The sequence below is a fragment of the Ornithorhynchus anatinus genome, chromosome 9 (assembly GCF_004115215.2).
Source record: "Ornithorhynchus anatinus isolate Pmale09 chromosome 9, mOrnAna1.pri.v4, whole genome shotgun sequence".
Classification (NCBI taxonomy): Eukaryota; Metazoa; Chordata; class Mammalia; order Monotremata; family Ornithorhynchidae; genus Ornithorhynchus; species Ornithorhynchus anatinus.
In genome coordinates, this window is record NC_041736.1 from 35,509,947 (window position 1) to 35,524,877 (window position 14,931).

General features: G+C 46.6%; 1 protein-coding gene across 1 annotated transcript; it reads right to left on the reverse strand.

The window, feature by feature from the left end:
- Window positions 1-4,604: 4,604 nt before the first annotated feature.
- On the reverse strand, window positions 4,605-14,654 carry ADGRF4 (adhesion G protein-coupled receptor F4). The gene is made up of 8 exons (XM_039913004.1): window positions 14,651-14,654; window positions 13,543-13,694; window positions 12,932-12,948; window positions 10,472-10,688; window positions 8,252-9,628; window positions 7,994-8,035; window positions 7,172-7,228; window positions 4,605-5,222 (listed from the first exon to the last, which is right to left on the reverse strand). Exons 1-8 carry the CDS (start codon window positions 14,652-14,654, stop codon window positions 5,187-5,189), a joined length of 1,902 nt encoding a protein of 633 aa, XP_039768938.1. The 3' UTR covers window positions 4,605-5,186.
- Window positions 14,655-14,931: the final 277 nt, after the last annotated feature.

Consider the following 14,931-nt stretch of genomic DNA (forward strand, 5'->3'; position numbering starts at 1 on the left):
GATCTCTCTACTGCTCAGATCATTTTTCTACAAAACCATTCAGTCCGTGTTATCCTACCTCTCAATAACCTCCAATGGTTGCCCAGCCACTTCGCATCAAAGAAAAACTCCTTACCATTGGCTTTAAAGCACTCAGTCATCTTCCTCCCTCCAATCTTATCTCTCTGATTTCCTACTAAACCCATACTACACACTCTGCTCCTCTGATGTCAACCTACTCACCGTACCTCAATCTTCTCCATCTCGCCACCAACCCCTCACCCACATCCTGTTTCTGGTCTAGAACTCCCTCCCTCTCCATATCTGACAGACGATCACTGTCCCCACCTTCAAAGCCTTATTCAAAATCACATTTTCTTCAAGAATCCTTCCCCAACTGAGCCCTGGTGATCCAAGTACCTCCAGGTTTTTAAGGGTAAACCAAAGGGATCCAAATTCACCTTCCCCAAACCAAGTCTGGAAGCAGCATGGTCTATTGGATAGATCACTGGCCTGCGAGTCAGAAGGTCCTGGGTTCCAGTCCCAACTCTACCACTTGTCTGCTCTGTGACTTTGGGTAAGTCACTTAATTTCTCTGTGCCTCAGTATCCTCATCTGTAAAATAGGGATTAGGAGTGCGAGTCCCATGTGAGACAGGGACTGTGTCCAACTGGATTAGCTTGTATCTACTCCAGCGCTTAGAACAGTGCCTGACAATTAGTAAGCGCTTTACAAATACCATCATCATTATTATTAACCTGAAGATCTTGTGACTATCGGCCCTCCTCCCTTCCCTGTTTTCCCCTGAGCCTGCCTTCTGAGCTAAGTTCTTGGCATGTCGAAAAAGGGCACACAGACCCTGCTCTGGAAAGACAGACAGTGAGGCAGAAATAACGAATCCTGGCATCTGATCTGTACCCTCTAGCTTGACTATCATCAGTAGCGGCTCAAAGCCTTAAATGAAGAGGGACCAGGCTGTGCAAGATTTACTGTCGGCTACTGAACCGTGGAAAAACAAGGGGAAAGAGTTCTGTTGGGTGACTCATCTTCAACATCAATAGCGGGTCACAGCCCCCTGCCAAGTGCCTAAATGCTCTTCATTAGCCCCAAATTTTGCTCTGAACTACCTTCGTAGCAGGGGTTCTTGACTTCTGATCATCTTCTTCTGTCGCAGAAAACTATAAATCTTCTTTTTACACATCTAGAGCTGCTAATAAGCTTCTCTCCGAGTGTTCCAGGGGCCATCAAGGATCAAGGTGACCTGTTAAGTGGACAGAGTTACTTTCCTGTTAACAAGCTCTCTACTCCTTGTTTGATGTTGACAAACCACAAACTACTGTAATACATGTGTTTTGTCTCTGATTATTGTACAACAGAGTTTTTCCCTGACTGCCATTTTGCTTTATTAAAAACATTGTCTTAAAACCTCTAACATTTCCAGGCATCCCATACATATTTTTAAAATTGCTTAGAGAATGCATGAGAAGCCTACTCTTATTATATTGAAATCTCTCTCCAATGGTAATATCCTGACGTTGTGTTTAACTGCATATTATTATTATTGTAATTATTAAGTGCTTACTCTGTGCTCACCACAGTACTAAGCACTAGGGGCAGATACAAGATAATCAGGATGGACACAGATCCTGCCCAAAGGGACTCCCAGTGTTAAGTAGATGGGTGAATCAGCATCGAATCTCCATTTTATAAATGGGGAAACTGAGGCACAGAGAAGTTAAAAATGACTTACCTAAGATCACCCCGCAGGCAAATGGCAGAGTTAGAAAAAGAACCCAAATCATCTGACTTCCAGGCCCATGTTCTTTCCACTAGGCCACACTGCTTCACATAAAACCCAAAGGATATTCACTTTTCAGTGAATTCACTTCCACTCATCTATATCAGATGAGCAAAGAAAATTCTCTTTACCTATATGTGCTTTATTTGGCTTACAAGGAGAGAACATCATTCTCTTCTAAAGTCTTTTTAATCGTATTTATTAGGCGCTTACTATGTTCATTCATTCATTCAATCGTTTTTATTGAGTGCTTACTGTGTGAAAACCACTGTACTAAGCAATTAGCACTGTACTACGTGCCAGCAATCACTGGGGTAAGTACAAGCTAATCAAATTGGGAATAATAATAATAATTGTTAAGCACTTACTATGAGGCAAACTTTTTCCTAAGCTTTGGATATATACAGATTAGTCAGATCAGACAGAGTCTCTGCCCCCCACAGGGGCTCATGGTATAAGGGGAAGGTATTTAATCACCAATTTACAGATGAGGAAAACTAAGGCCCAGAGAAGTGAAGTGATTTGCCCAATGTCACATAGCAGAGTTTCTTCACCACCTCCTCAGTCAGTCTCTCATATTTATTGAGCACCTACTGTGTGCAGAACACTGTACTAATCGCTTGGGAGAGTACAATTTGATATATTTCCTGCCCATAATGAGTTTACAGTCTAGAGGGGAGCCTGCTCCCTATGACATCCCTCAGGTGTTGCTCCGACTAAGCGGATGAGGCTGCCCGGCTGTGACCGTGAGGAAACACAAGGTCGCATCTCCCTTTGGTCTTCACAGCTACACTGAGCAGGGGAGGGAAAGATCCAAGTGCTGCCCCGCCAGGTGCATTTCCCAGTGAGGGATGGAGCAGGTTCCCCTTCCATGTCCCCACCTTCACCCCCTTTCTCTCTCCTCACAGACCAGCAGCCTTTGAACCATCCATCCCCCTCCTCTTCACACACCACCCAAGACCCGTCCAACCCCGACGGCTGGTCAGGAGATGCCACCCCAGCCCCCGTTTGTCCCACGCAGCTCCCCGGGGGTAGGAGAGACTTGTCCACCTTGTTTCCTCAGTCCCCTCCAGGGGAGCCTGAGATCGCCCAGCCCAGGGGAGGAAGCAGGGAGATGGGACCAAACACAAAGATACCGCTTGAGGCAACCCCCTCGCTCCTCTCGAAGGCCCACATACCACTCCCCAAATTCTGGAGCTCGGGTGCTGCTCGCCACGTTGCCCTCAAGAGGAGGATGCAGTTGCAGCATGAAAAATGCTTGGGCTTCTCTGTGTGCATGGTCGCTTGTGCTCTCTCTCTCTCTCTCTCTCACACACACACACACACACAAAAGAGAGACCTAGGCAAAGAGAGACATAGTTAAAGAGAAGACAGAGAAAGAGAAGGAGGGGAAGATGGAGTGGATGAGAAAAAGATAATGGAGGGAGACTAAGAAGAAAAGAGACAAGTGGAAGAAAAAAGAAGACACACAGTCAGACTCTGGTTCTCCCAGGCACCTTGGGGGCAGGGGTGGGTGGATGGTTGATAGATGGGTGGAAGTGCCGAAATTGGGATCCTCCCTCCTCAGAGAAGTGTCAGATAAACCTGGGACAACCACACAAAGCCAGCTACTTGGTAACACTAAGAAGCTGCACGGGCTTGGGAGTCAGAAGGACTTGGGTTCTAATTCCGCCTCTGCCACTTGTCTGCTCTGTGATTTTGGGTAAGCCACTTAACTCTCTGCGCCTCAGTTCCCTCATCTGTAAAATGGGGATTAAAACTGTGAGCTCCATCTGGGACAGGTACTGTTTCCAACCTGATTAGTTTATATCTACCCCAGCGCTTAGTGCTGTGCCTAGCACATAGTAAGCACTTAAACAAATGCCATAAAAAAAAAGACTGACAAGATTTTACATACTCGCTTGAATGACTCCCTGATCAGTGGCTTTCCCCCGCATTCAAATCCAGCAGGCAGTTATCACAGTTGGGGCTCGGTAAGATTTATTCGGTACCTAATAGGACTTGGGGTTAGGATGATTTAGACTTAGTGGTCAAAGTGATGACCCCTGCAAACAGCCAAACTCTCTCCCTCTCATACATCCCTTGTCTTTATCCCCAATCCATCCACTAGGCCACCCTGCTTCTCTTTTTGTTCATAAAAATCTTTCTTCCCCCAACCCCAAGTGCAGTCACTGAATTTCTCCTCCCTACACTCCTATGAAGAAAGCAGAGGCAAATATTGTGCTCCCAGCTACTGATTCCACTGTCCTCTCCTAAGGGCTTATAACAATGCTCTGCACAAAGTAAGCAGCCAATAAATACCACTGATGGATTGAGTCCCATTTTACATGTGTGGAAACTGAGGCCCATAGTGGGTAGGTGATTTTCCAAGGTCCACAATTAGAGGCAGAGCAGGACTCTGTTTTCCTACCATCATTCCAGTGGCTGCTCCTCAAGGACACACTGCCTTGTGGAGGCCCTTTCCTCTTCTGAAAAAGGTGTGGTCCTACGGGTGGAAGGATACAAAAGGAGGAGGAGGGAAAGAAGATGAACTGACCAGTGAAAATCAAACCTTCGGCCACAGTGTCATTGAAATTCAGCCACATCCTGCAGGCTTGGAGTGGAGTTTCCAAGTTGTGTATATTTTTGCCTTTATAAATCTGCACTGTGAACACAAGATATGAACCAGAAATGACCTTTGAGAGGTCCACATCCAGAGATGGAGTTTCCAACTACTGATGGACAAACTCACACCAACTCTTTAAGTCCGGTACTCAGCTTCTCCCCTCACATGAGCACCTTCCTGGAAATGTAGGGAAAATCCTACATCCCAAGAATTCTATCATCACTTCTTGCCTCTGGGGCATTTATTCTTCCTAATAACAACCACAAGTGTGCACTTTTTACATGTTAACACACACACACACACGGAATGATCATTATTCACATTTCATCGGTGAAGAACTGGAGATGCCACCAGGCAGAGTGACTTGCCTAGGATTTAAGGTTCAGTCTTTGTCTGTAGCCTGAGTGGAACTTCCAGACTCTTTCCTTTCTTCCAACCCACACTGTCTCTTCTGAATCCTGATGCCACTAGTTCTTCCCGAGCAGAGTCCCTCAACTGACCCATCTCCCAACAGACCCTAGGATTCAATCCATGGGAAAGTAGCATTGAACCAAGCTTGGCAAGGGGAATCACTGGTCTCCTAGAGAACTCGTGAGATGGGGCAGACAAAATTAAGGTCTCCAAGCAATCAGGCATTCCCAGCAGCCCCTGGGCTCAAGAGATGTTCCATGTCAGGGGGGGCTGGTTCCTGGGATCACTCTTTCTTCATGCCATTTGGAATGGGTGAAACCCCAAGACCCCCAGCCCATCCATAAAGCTGCTGGAAAAAATGATCTTCTGATGTCCAGCCCTCAGCTTCTCCCCTTACGTGATCTTCCATATTCTTCTCTTGCAGCACATCTAGACAGGAAAGAAAAATCAAGACACTGGTGAGACCGAAGGGTCAGCCAAGGAGTTGTGGGAAGTACAGACAAGCTTGCCAATTGCCCAGATATTCATAGCCACCACAAATGTCACAGAGGGCAAGGGTGGTGACAGGTGACGTTTTGCCCACTAAGTAATCCTATGGCACTGAAAAAACGTTGTTACCCCTCCCCACGGCACTTGTGTACATATCAGTAATTTATTTATATTAATGTCTGCTTCCACCTCAAGACTGTAAGCTCACTGTGGGCAAGGAAAGTGTCTGTTATATTGTTATATGAACTCTCCCAAGCACTTAGTGCATGTTCTGCACACAGTAAGCCCTCAATAAATATGATTGATTGGCTGACTGTTCTTTTGACTCAGTAGAAGTCTACATGGTAGGGGCACCAGTTCTGGCTCAGAGCCAACTGTTTTGTTTTGTTTGTTATGGTACTTGTTAAGTGCTTACTCTGTGCCAGGCACCACACTAAGTCCTGGGGTAGATATAGGATTGGACACAGTCCCTGTCTCATATGGGGCTCCCAGTCTTAATCCCCATTTTACAGATGAAGAAACTGAGGCCAGGACAAGTGAATTGTCCAAGGTCACACAGCAGCTGAATGGCGGAGTCAGAATTAGAATCCAGATACTTCTTTCTCCTAGGACCTTCCCACCCTGAGAGTGTTCCTTGGGACCAGAGCCAGTTCATCTCCGTATGCCTTGTTGCCCCAGGCATCAGATCCATGCAGCAGCTTAAAGTATGGAGTCAAGAAGCAGATGGGCAGGGAGGCTGGAGGCAGGGAGACCAACGAGGAGACCGATCCATCAGCCCAGCCATGATCTGATAAGAGCTAGGACCAAGGCCATACAAGACTGAGGGGAGAGGAAGGGGCAGATCTGGGAGATGTTGCGGAGGAAGAACTGGAATGATTAGCTGTAGTTTGAAAAATAGTGAGCAGAAAACACTTGGTACAGTGCTCTGCACACAGTAAGTGCTCAATAAATACCACTTATGGATTGATTGAGCTTAGGATGATGGGTTGAAGGCTCCCGAAACTGGGAGGGTGGAACCCTCATCGACGGGAATGGGATAGTTGGGAGGAGATGAGGGTTTAGGAGGGAAGATGAAGAATTTGGTTTGGGATATGTTAAGTTTGAGTGGCAAGCAGCCAAGCTGGAAGCTGATAGACAACAATCCAGAAAAGAGACTCTTACAGAAGATTCCAGAAAAGGATCTTGAGATGACGAGGCAGACCATATCAATGCGGTATTCTATTTCTACTGCATTTTTCCAACAGAGCTCTATGCATAGTTGGAACTCAGTGAATACAGTTGAATGACTGATTGTCATTGAAATAATCATTAATAATTGCAGTTTGTTAAGCACTTACTATATGCCAAACACTGTACTTAGTGCTGGGGTAGATACAAGATAATCAGGTCCTGTAAATTGATGATGATGGTATTTTAAGTGCCAAGCACTGTTCTAAGCACTGGGGCAGATACAGAGTAATCAGGTTGTCCCACATGGGGCTCACAGTTTTAATCCCCATTTTACAGATGAGGTAACTGAGGCACAAAGTTAAGTGGCTTGCTCAAGAACACACAGGAAACAAACACAGTGCTCTGCACACAATAAGCGCTCAATAAATACGATTGAGTAAATGAATGAGTTTCGGAGTCCGGATTTGAACCCATGTCCTCTGAGTCCCAGGCCCATGCTCTTTCCACTAAGCCACGGGCTCACAGATTAAGTAGGAGGGAGATCAGGTACTGAAACCCATTTTGCTGATGAGGGAATTTAGGCACAGAGAAGTTAAGCGACTTGCCCAAGGTTACCTGGCAGACAAGTGGTGCAACTGGGATAAGAACCCAGGTCTTGTGACTCCCAGGTTTGTGCTCTATTCACTAGACTCCCCTGCTTCCCAACTAGAAAGACTTACCTCTGTCCTGGAATTCCCTTTCAGTGTAGACATTCTCTCCTTTAAGGCTTCTCTCGTCTAAGACCAAAGGACAGTTGGAAACGTTACTGGATGCAAGACCCAAAGCCCAGATCCATCTTCCTTTCGGCTAAGACTGGGTCTCCCCCAAACCTTCCCAGAAGCATCTGCACCAGAATGGAGAGGGCAGAAGCCTCGGTGGGCTGAAATCAGATGATTTCCCCATCTTCACTTGCCCTTAGCCACGTGACGACCTTGTGGGAAGGGAAAAGTGAGTAACCCGTCACCCTCTAATGATGGTTCTTTTGCCTCCACCCTCTCCCTTCCTCCCTCTGCCTCCCTATCCTTGACACTGGACTGTATGTGAAGTTCTAGCAGAGGATGCTACAGTGGATGGCATAGCTAACATATCTCATAAGAAGAAATAATAAAGATAATAATAAGAATAATAACAGCATGCTAAGTGCTTAGTATGTGCCAAACATTGTGCTGAGTCCTGGAGTAAATGGAAGATCATCAGGCTGGACACAGTCCCTGTCCCACATAGCTTTCACAATCTAAGAGGGAGGGAAAACAGGTATTTAGTCCCCATTTTTCAGATGAGGAAACTGAAGCACAAAGAAGATGAGTGACTTTGCCCCAGGTCACACAACAGGCAAGAAGAGGAGATGGCATTAGATTAGAACCTTGATTCCCAGGCCTGTGCTCTTTTCACTAAACCACACTGCTTCCTTCTCTTTTTCTTTTTCTTTCTCTCTCTCTCTCTCTCTCTCCCTGATGAAAATATTAAGATAAATTATATTAAGCTAGAATAACTCAAAGTACCTTTTGATCCAGAGCAGTTCCAAACAACAGGATGAATAAGCCCTAAAAAGGAAAACCACAACTCATGTGAGAACATATTTATCATCCCCAAGTTCACCCAGACGAGGTAAGTGTGTTAACTTATATGGTACTCTCCCAAGCACTTAGAACAGTGCTCTGTTCACAATAGGCGCTCAATTAATACCATGGACTGACCGACTGACCCCACCTAACCCCCAGAGGATACTAAATGGACCCCCAAATCCTTTCCGAGCCCACCTGGAAAGCGTTGAGCAGGGAGAAGATGACGTGGAAGATGAGGGAGCTGCCGTCCACAACGGTGGCAACGCCGAAGCCCCAAGTCAGCCCGAGGAGAGGGGTGAGGATGGCCACGTTTTTACTGACCCTCGCGATGGTGACCATGTCCTGAGATTTAGAGCTGCCGATGGAGGGTCTCCGGGTGTTGACGGCGACGACCAGAACCACCACCAGATTGACACCGACGATGATCAGGGCCGGGACCACGAAGGCCAGCAGGGCCTGTGTGTTTTCCCAGTTGAGCCAGCAGGCTTCCCGCCTCACGTAGCCCTTCCCCGGCTCGGTGGCTGCCACCGTGATGGCGGCGATGACCAGAGGGCAGCCGTAGCCGACGGCAAAGGCGCCCGTTGTCAGGACCGACTTCCGCAGCCTGCGGAAGACGACCAGTATCCAGTAGAGGATCAGGAGCGCTTTGACGAGCATCCAGAAGAACAAGGAGAGGTAGAAGAAGTGGCTGAAAAATGTTACAGCTACACACCAGTTGTGTTTCCACGTTCTGCCGTTGAAGAACAGAGAGGCGACAAACCAGCCGTCTGCCAAAAGGAGAGACGTGGCTATGTTCACAATGCACACGTGCCGCACATACGCTATCTCCGTCCCGGTCACCTGCGGCCACACAGCGGCTTCGATCAGCAGGCACAGGACCAGGCTGAAGATGGAGACTCCGAGGCCCACGCAGGTGATGTAAAACAGGACCGGGTCTTCTATCGTCTTAGGCGACATCAGGATGGAGAAGGCCGTCAGGGGGCCAGCACAGGTGCAGCGGCAGGTGACCTTCTCTCGGGCATCCGTCTGGGTCTCACAGACCCCCTCGTCCCATCGCCTCCTCTCTGAGTGCCAGCCCACACACTTAGATGGAGAGGGCTGAGATTTATCCATCTTCTCAAAGACCAGGAGAATCTGCGTCAGCCCTTCCGGTAAAACCGCTGAGAGGAGCAACCCGTTCACAGGCCCCAGAGTGGCCTCGTCCCACCTCCGGCTGGCCTCGAGGATGGCCCCCAGGGTGGGGAAAGCGATACCGACGGCCGGGGAAGAAGCCGGAAGCTTCTGCAGCTCCTCCCGAGGGATGAGCACGGCCCCCAGAAACGGCCTCTCTGAGGCGTCCACCCTAAAGGAGAAATAGAAAGTCTTCCCCGAGGCATTGGGGAGAAGCCTGGAGCCTCTGATCTGGATGAAGGGCTGGTCGGAGACGACTTCTGGCCCCTCGGGGATCGACAGGTTCTTAGCAAACAGATTGACCGACTGCAGCAGGACGGAGCCGGCGTTTTTGTCGGGGATGAAGGCCCAGTTGGAAATGACGGATCTGTTGAGAACGTGGTTTGCCACCGCACTATAGCTCTGGCAAGGGGGACAATATGTCGGAAGGCGAACCTAACTCATTCATCCATTCATTCAATCGCATTTATTGCGCACTTACTGTGTACAGAGCACTGTACTAAGCATTTGGGACAGTATAATAGAAAAAATAAATGGACACATTCCCTGCCCTCAGTAAGCTTACAATCTAGAAGACGATCTCTGCTCCCATTCTGGTGACAATACATAGGGGAAATTAGGCTACCCCGCTTCCTGTCTGGCTCCCAGGGGCCTCCCACTGTCCCCCTCCTTTCAAGCTGCATCGCTAGGTCAACTTCTTCCTCCTGGCTCTGCCACTTTCCTGCTGTGTGACCTTGGACAGGTTACTTTATTTCTCTGGGCCTCAGTTTTCTCAACTGTAAAATGGGAATTCAATATATGTTCTCACTCCTACTTGCAATGAGAGCACTATGTGAAATAGGGACTGTGTCTTAACTGATTATGTTGTATCTACCCCATGGCTTAGTACAATGTCTCACACATAGTAAGCACTTAAAATATTTTTATTATTTTGACCCCCAACCCCCAGTATTTCCCCACTCACCTAATTTCTGCTCTTTTCAGTCAATGGTGTTTATTGAGAACATACTGTCAGTAAAACACCGCACTAAGCAATGGGAAAGTGTAATAAAACAAAGAGGCCTTTTTTTGTTTTTTAAATGGTATGTGCCAGGCACTGTTCTAAGTGCTGGGGTAGATACAGCTAATCAAGTTGGACACAGTCCCTGTCCCTCATTGGGCTCACAATCTTAATCTGACCAACAATATCTTGTGAGTGTTCAGATACTGGAATGTTTCGTAAAAAAAAAATAATCACTAGAGTACCTGCATTTGATCTCTGTTGACGTCCCCCGATGACTGTGTGGAGATGTTTTGTAAAAGCTCCACTATGAAGGCAATGTTTCCAGATGTGGCCTCCGAGGCCTGCACCCCGCCAACAATGCAGGCATAGTCGGCGGGGCAGCGTTCGCCGATTCCCTGCACAGCGCTCTCGATCCTCTCCCCACCTCTCGGCAGCGAGCCTGGACGACCAGCTACCTCGGTGTCTGTGTCAAACACAGAAGCCGCTATGGACATCTGCAGGCCATGGCCAGGGCCTCGATTGGGGGCTGCAAATACTGAGGATTCCTGGAAAAATGCAAAAACCCATCCACTTGAGAAGCGGCATAGCCTAGTGGATAGAGCATGGGCCTGGGAGTCGGAAGGACCTGGGTTTCAATCCGGCTCCACCACTTGACTGCTGTGGGATCTTGGGCAAGTCATTTCACTTCTCTGGCTCTCATCTGGAAAATGAGGATTAAGACTGAGAGCCCCATGTGGGAAATGGACTGTATCTAACTTGATTAGTTTGTTTCTAACCCAGCCCTTGGTACAGTGCCTGGCACATAATAAACACTTAACAAATACCATAAAAAGGATGGCCTTTCTGGAATGTGGGACTGGTTGGTATCTGACTGCAGTTATAGGCACAGAATAATTATTTCCTCCAGACTTTAAGTTCCTCTTGGGCAGGGAACCTGTTTACCAACTCTTTTATATTATACTCTTCCAAGAACAGAGTATAGTGCTATCCACACAGTAAGCACTCAATAAATACTGTTGATTGATTTCATTTTAAGGAAAATCCACGGTTGGGTCCCCCAGTGTCTGTGACAATCTCCCTTCCTCTCCCAGGCACCACTAATCAAACTTTCCATGGGATGACCACAATAATTATGTGCCAAGCACTGTACTAAACACTAGAATAGATACCAGATAATCAGGTTGGACTCAGTCCCTCTTAGTGGATCACAGTCTAAATGGGAGGGAAAATAGGTATTCAATCCCCATTTTACAGATAAGGAAACTTAGTCCCAGATGAATTAAGTAACTTGCCAAAAGTCACAGAGTAGGGAAGTGGTGGAGTGAGGATTAGCACTCAGTTCTTCTGACCCCCAGGTCCGTCAGGAGACTACACTGGAAGAAATGAGGGGGAGGGGATTAGAGGAGGTAATTAAAACAGCAGGGAAGGTGTGGCTGTTCCACACTCAGGACTGTCTGCTTGGATTGTGAGCTACCCAAAATCCACCCTATCAACTAACTATTCATCCTACGGGTTGCTGAATTTTCACTTGCTGTACTTGTTGTTTGGATGATACTTCTATTGCTATGTGTGCCTGCCCTTCCCTGCTAAGGTTATGAACCTTTTGTGGGCCAACAACTGTCTCAGTTCCTCTTTGTGTAATTACCTCAGCATTTAGGACAAGGTAGACAGTTAATAAATGTCAAAAACAATAATGCTTTCCACACTAGCCTATTGTAATAGTAGCCCCTCTTGTGTGAGTAAGAATACGGGCACTTAAAGAACCCATGTAGGAGCTGGGGGAGACTAGAGAACAAGGAGAGAGGAGGAAGAGGGAGACTATTAAAGATGTTTGATTGAAGTTATTACACTCTAAATGTACTTCATAGAGCAGGGAGCATGCCCTGACAAAAACATTTGTCAGTCATATAGATATGTCTAAAGAATCTCGGTCTGAGATCATCTCTAGTCCCTGCACACTTTTAAGCCAAACAGCTCCGAGAGTTAATTATAAAATGAGCTCAAAAAACAAGATCAATATTTCCCTTTCAAAGTATTTGATTTCCTGTACTAGCTTTTCCTCTCAGCCTTGAAAACAATACCATAAACTACTGATAGCAAAAAACAAAACCGCATGAAGCTAAGTGCCCTGCCAGATACAACCCAACCAGCTTTTGTTGGTCAGAAAATCTCGTCTCTTCAGTTTAATCTCTCCCCATCAGCAGCCAGCAAAAAGGAAACCCAGTTAGATCAATCAATCGGTGGTATTGAGCCCATACCGTGTGCAGAGCGCTGTGCTAAATGCTTGGGAGAGAATGATACAACAGAGTTGGCAGGTTCTGTTGTAGAAATTGCACTGTGTGACTGCCAAGTATCACAAATACAGAGATTAGTTTCACCCTTTCTGGAATGCTGACTGTGACTCATTCAGCACCTTACAATATCATCTGGAGAATCTCCATTCAAAAATCAACAAGAGAGTCTCCCTACCCTTTCTTTCATAATTAAGAAATGTCATTAGACTCTTTGGCTGGATTGACCATATGTCCCACTTTGGCCAGGACAGTCCCAGATTTTGTAAGCCCTTGTGAAATATATTTTTTTAAATATGTAAGAATGTTGCCAAATCAGAATTGTCCAGATCGAGACACAGCCACGTAACTGATCCCTTTAAATGTTTGGATTGTGGCATCCGCTCTGGAGCATGTTCTGTAAAGCTCCATCTAAGGCCCGTGGAATCCTGGGATGGGAGTTTGGCTAATCCAAAGGAACTTTAATTCTCACATTCCCCCCTTCCAATCTCACAGTCATTGTGGGGGAAAGGGGTAGCAGACAAGATAGAGATGGTGATCTGCTATGCAATGCTCAGCCTTGCCCAGAAGTTACGACACGCACTTATTAGCCGTGGGGCAAATGAAGGGCACATGAAAAAAAGTTGTGTATTCAAGATGCAAAATAATAATAAAATAATAATTGTGGCATTTAAGTTGCTTACTTTGTGTCAAGCACTGCTCTAAGCACTGGGGTAGATACAAGGTAATCAGGTCAGATAGTCCCTGGATCACAGTATTAATACCCATTTTACAGATGAGGGAACTAAGGCACAGAGAAGTGAAGTGACTTGCCCAAGATCACACAGCAGACACATGGAGGAGTCGGGTTTGGAATCCAGGTTCTTTTGACTACGAGACCCATGCTCTTATCTGGCTTAGCAGTCAGCTATCAGAAGAGAGCTAGAAGGGATTCCATGAGGAAATTGACTGAATTCTCTACGACTATCGATTTCTAGATTTCGCCTATCAGCCCATACCCCACAGCTGAATAACTGTATTACCTCAAAGAGAGACTGCACAGAAAGACTGGTGCAGGTTTCAGTGGACTTTTGCCATTTTTGATTCTTGCATATAAACCCTATTTCTCCATGAAAGGGTACATCACAAGGTTGGTTGCAGGGTAAGTCCTCCAAACAGAAACCTTTGCATTTCCCTGGAAGAAAGAGGAAAAGGCATCAAATCAGCATTTCCACGTCCTGGGGCCTGAGCTATCTTCCCCCGGCCCTCAGTCCTGAAACTCCTTAGGGTCAGTTAAGGTCGCTGGTGAGTTTCCTGAGGGAAAAAAACAACTCATTTATTTCCCAACGTGGCCCCAGGTTTCTCCCTCACCTAACCCAAATCCTCCCTACCTTTCCCATCCCTGTAGACAACGCAATTATCTTCCCGTAACCCTGTTACTAAGCTTGACTATATTTTCCTCATCCAACCGCATATTCAACCTGTCACCAAATCCTGTTGTTCTAAACCACTTCATTAAAATCCACCCTTTCCTCCCCAATCAAACTGCTAATATGCTGATCCATGCACTAATCACATCCTACCTTGACTGAGATTTCAATGGGCCTCCTTGCTGACCTCCCTGACTCCTATCTCTCCCTACTCCAGTCCTTGCTTCACTTTGCAGCCTAGATCCATTTTCTAAGTTTAGTCCACATCTCCCACTCCTGGAGATCTTCCAGGGGTTGCCCAAAGAGAAACAAAAGAATCACATTTCCAAAAGACTTTCCCGGACTGAGCCCTCATTTCCCCTACCGTCTCCTATCTGTGTCACTTGATGCACTTGGATCTGTACTCTTTAAGCACTCGATATTCACCCCATCTTGAGCCCCACAGCATTTACATATGCATCTGAAATTTATTTTAATGTCTGTCTCCGTCTGTAGTCCATAAACTCAGGAATCACTTCTACCAACTGTTATACAGTGTTCTTCCAAGTGCTCAGTACAGTGAGTAGGCACTCAATAAGTATCACTGAGTGAATGAAAAACATTGACAGATTGATGGCTGAAAAGTACCTCTCTGTGGCAGAGGATGATGGATGAGTTTATTAGCCTGGTTCTAATTGTTTTGTATTTCTAAGGCTGCTGCTACTCCTCTGGGTGTCCCCACCCATTGCCATAAGGCTTTCCCAGACTTGTTCAGCCTGCCTCCCCATGACCAGCTTTCCAACAGATTAAGAATGCTCCCAGCCAGGTACCTGATTCGGGGATGGGGCTGTCAGATTTCCCTCTGGGCCTCTGAATCTTGCTGCCGCCCTGAAAAACAGGATTTTAATTTTTTTAAATGGTATTGGATAAGGACTTACTATGTGCCAGGCACTGAACCAAGCTCTGGGAATAGATGAGGTTAATCAGGTTGGACACAGTCTCTGGCCCACATGGGGCTCACAG

What these genes read in the sequence shown, in the direction of transcription:
- ADGRF4 (XM_039913004.1), bottom strand. An exon ending in GAACTGCTCTGGATCAAAAG is followed by an intron (nt 7,229 to 7,993) that starts GTACTTTGAGTT and finishes CTTTGGTCTTAG; the next exon opens with ACGAGAGAAGCCTTAAAGGA. An exon ending in AAGGGAATTCCAGGACAGAG is followed by an intron (nt 5,223 to 7,171) that starts GTAAGTCTTTCT and finishes TTTCCTGTCTAG; the next exon opens with ATGTGCTGCAAGAGAAGAAT.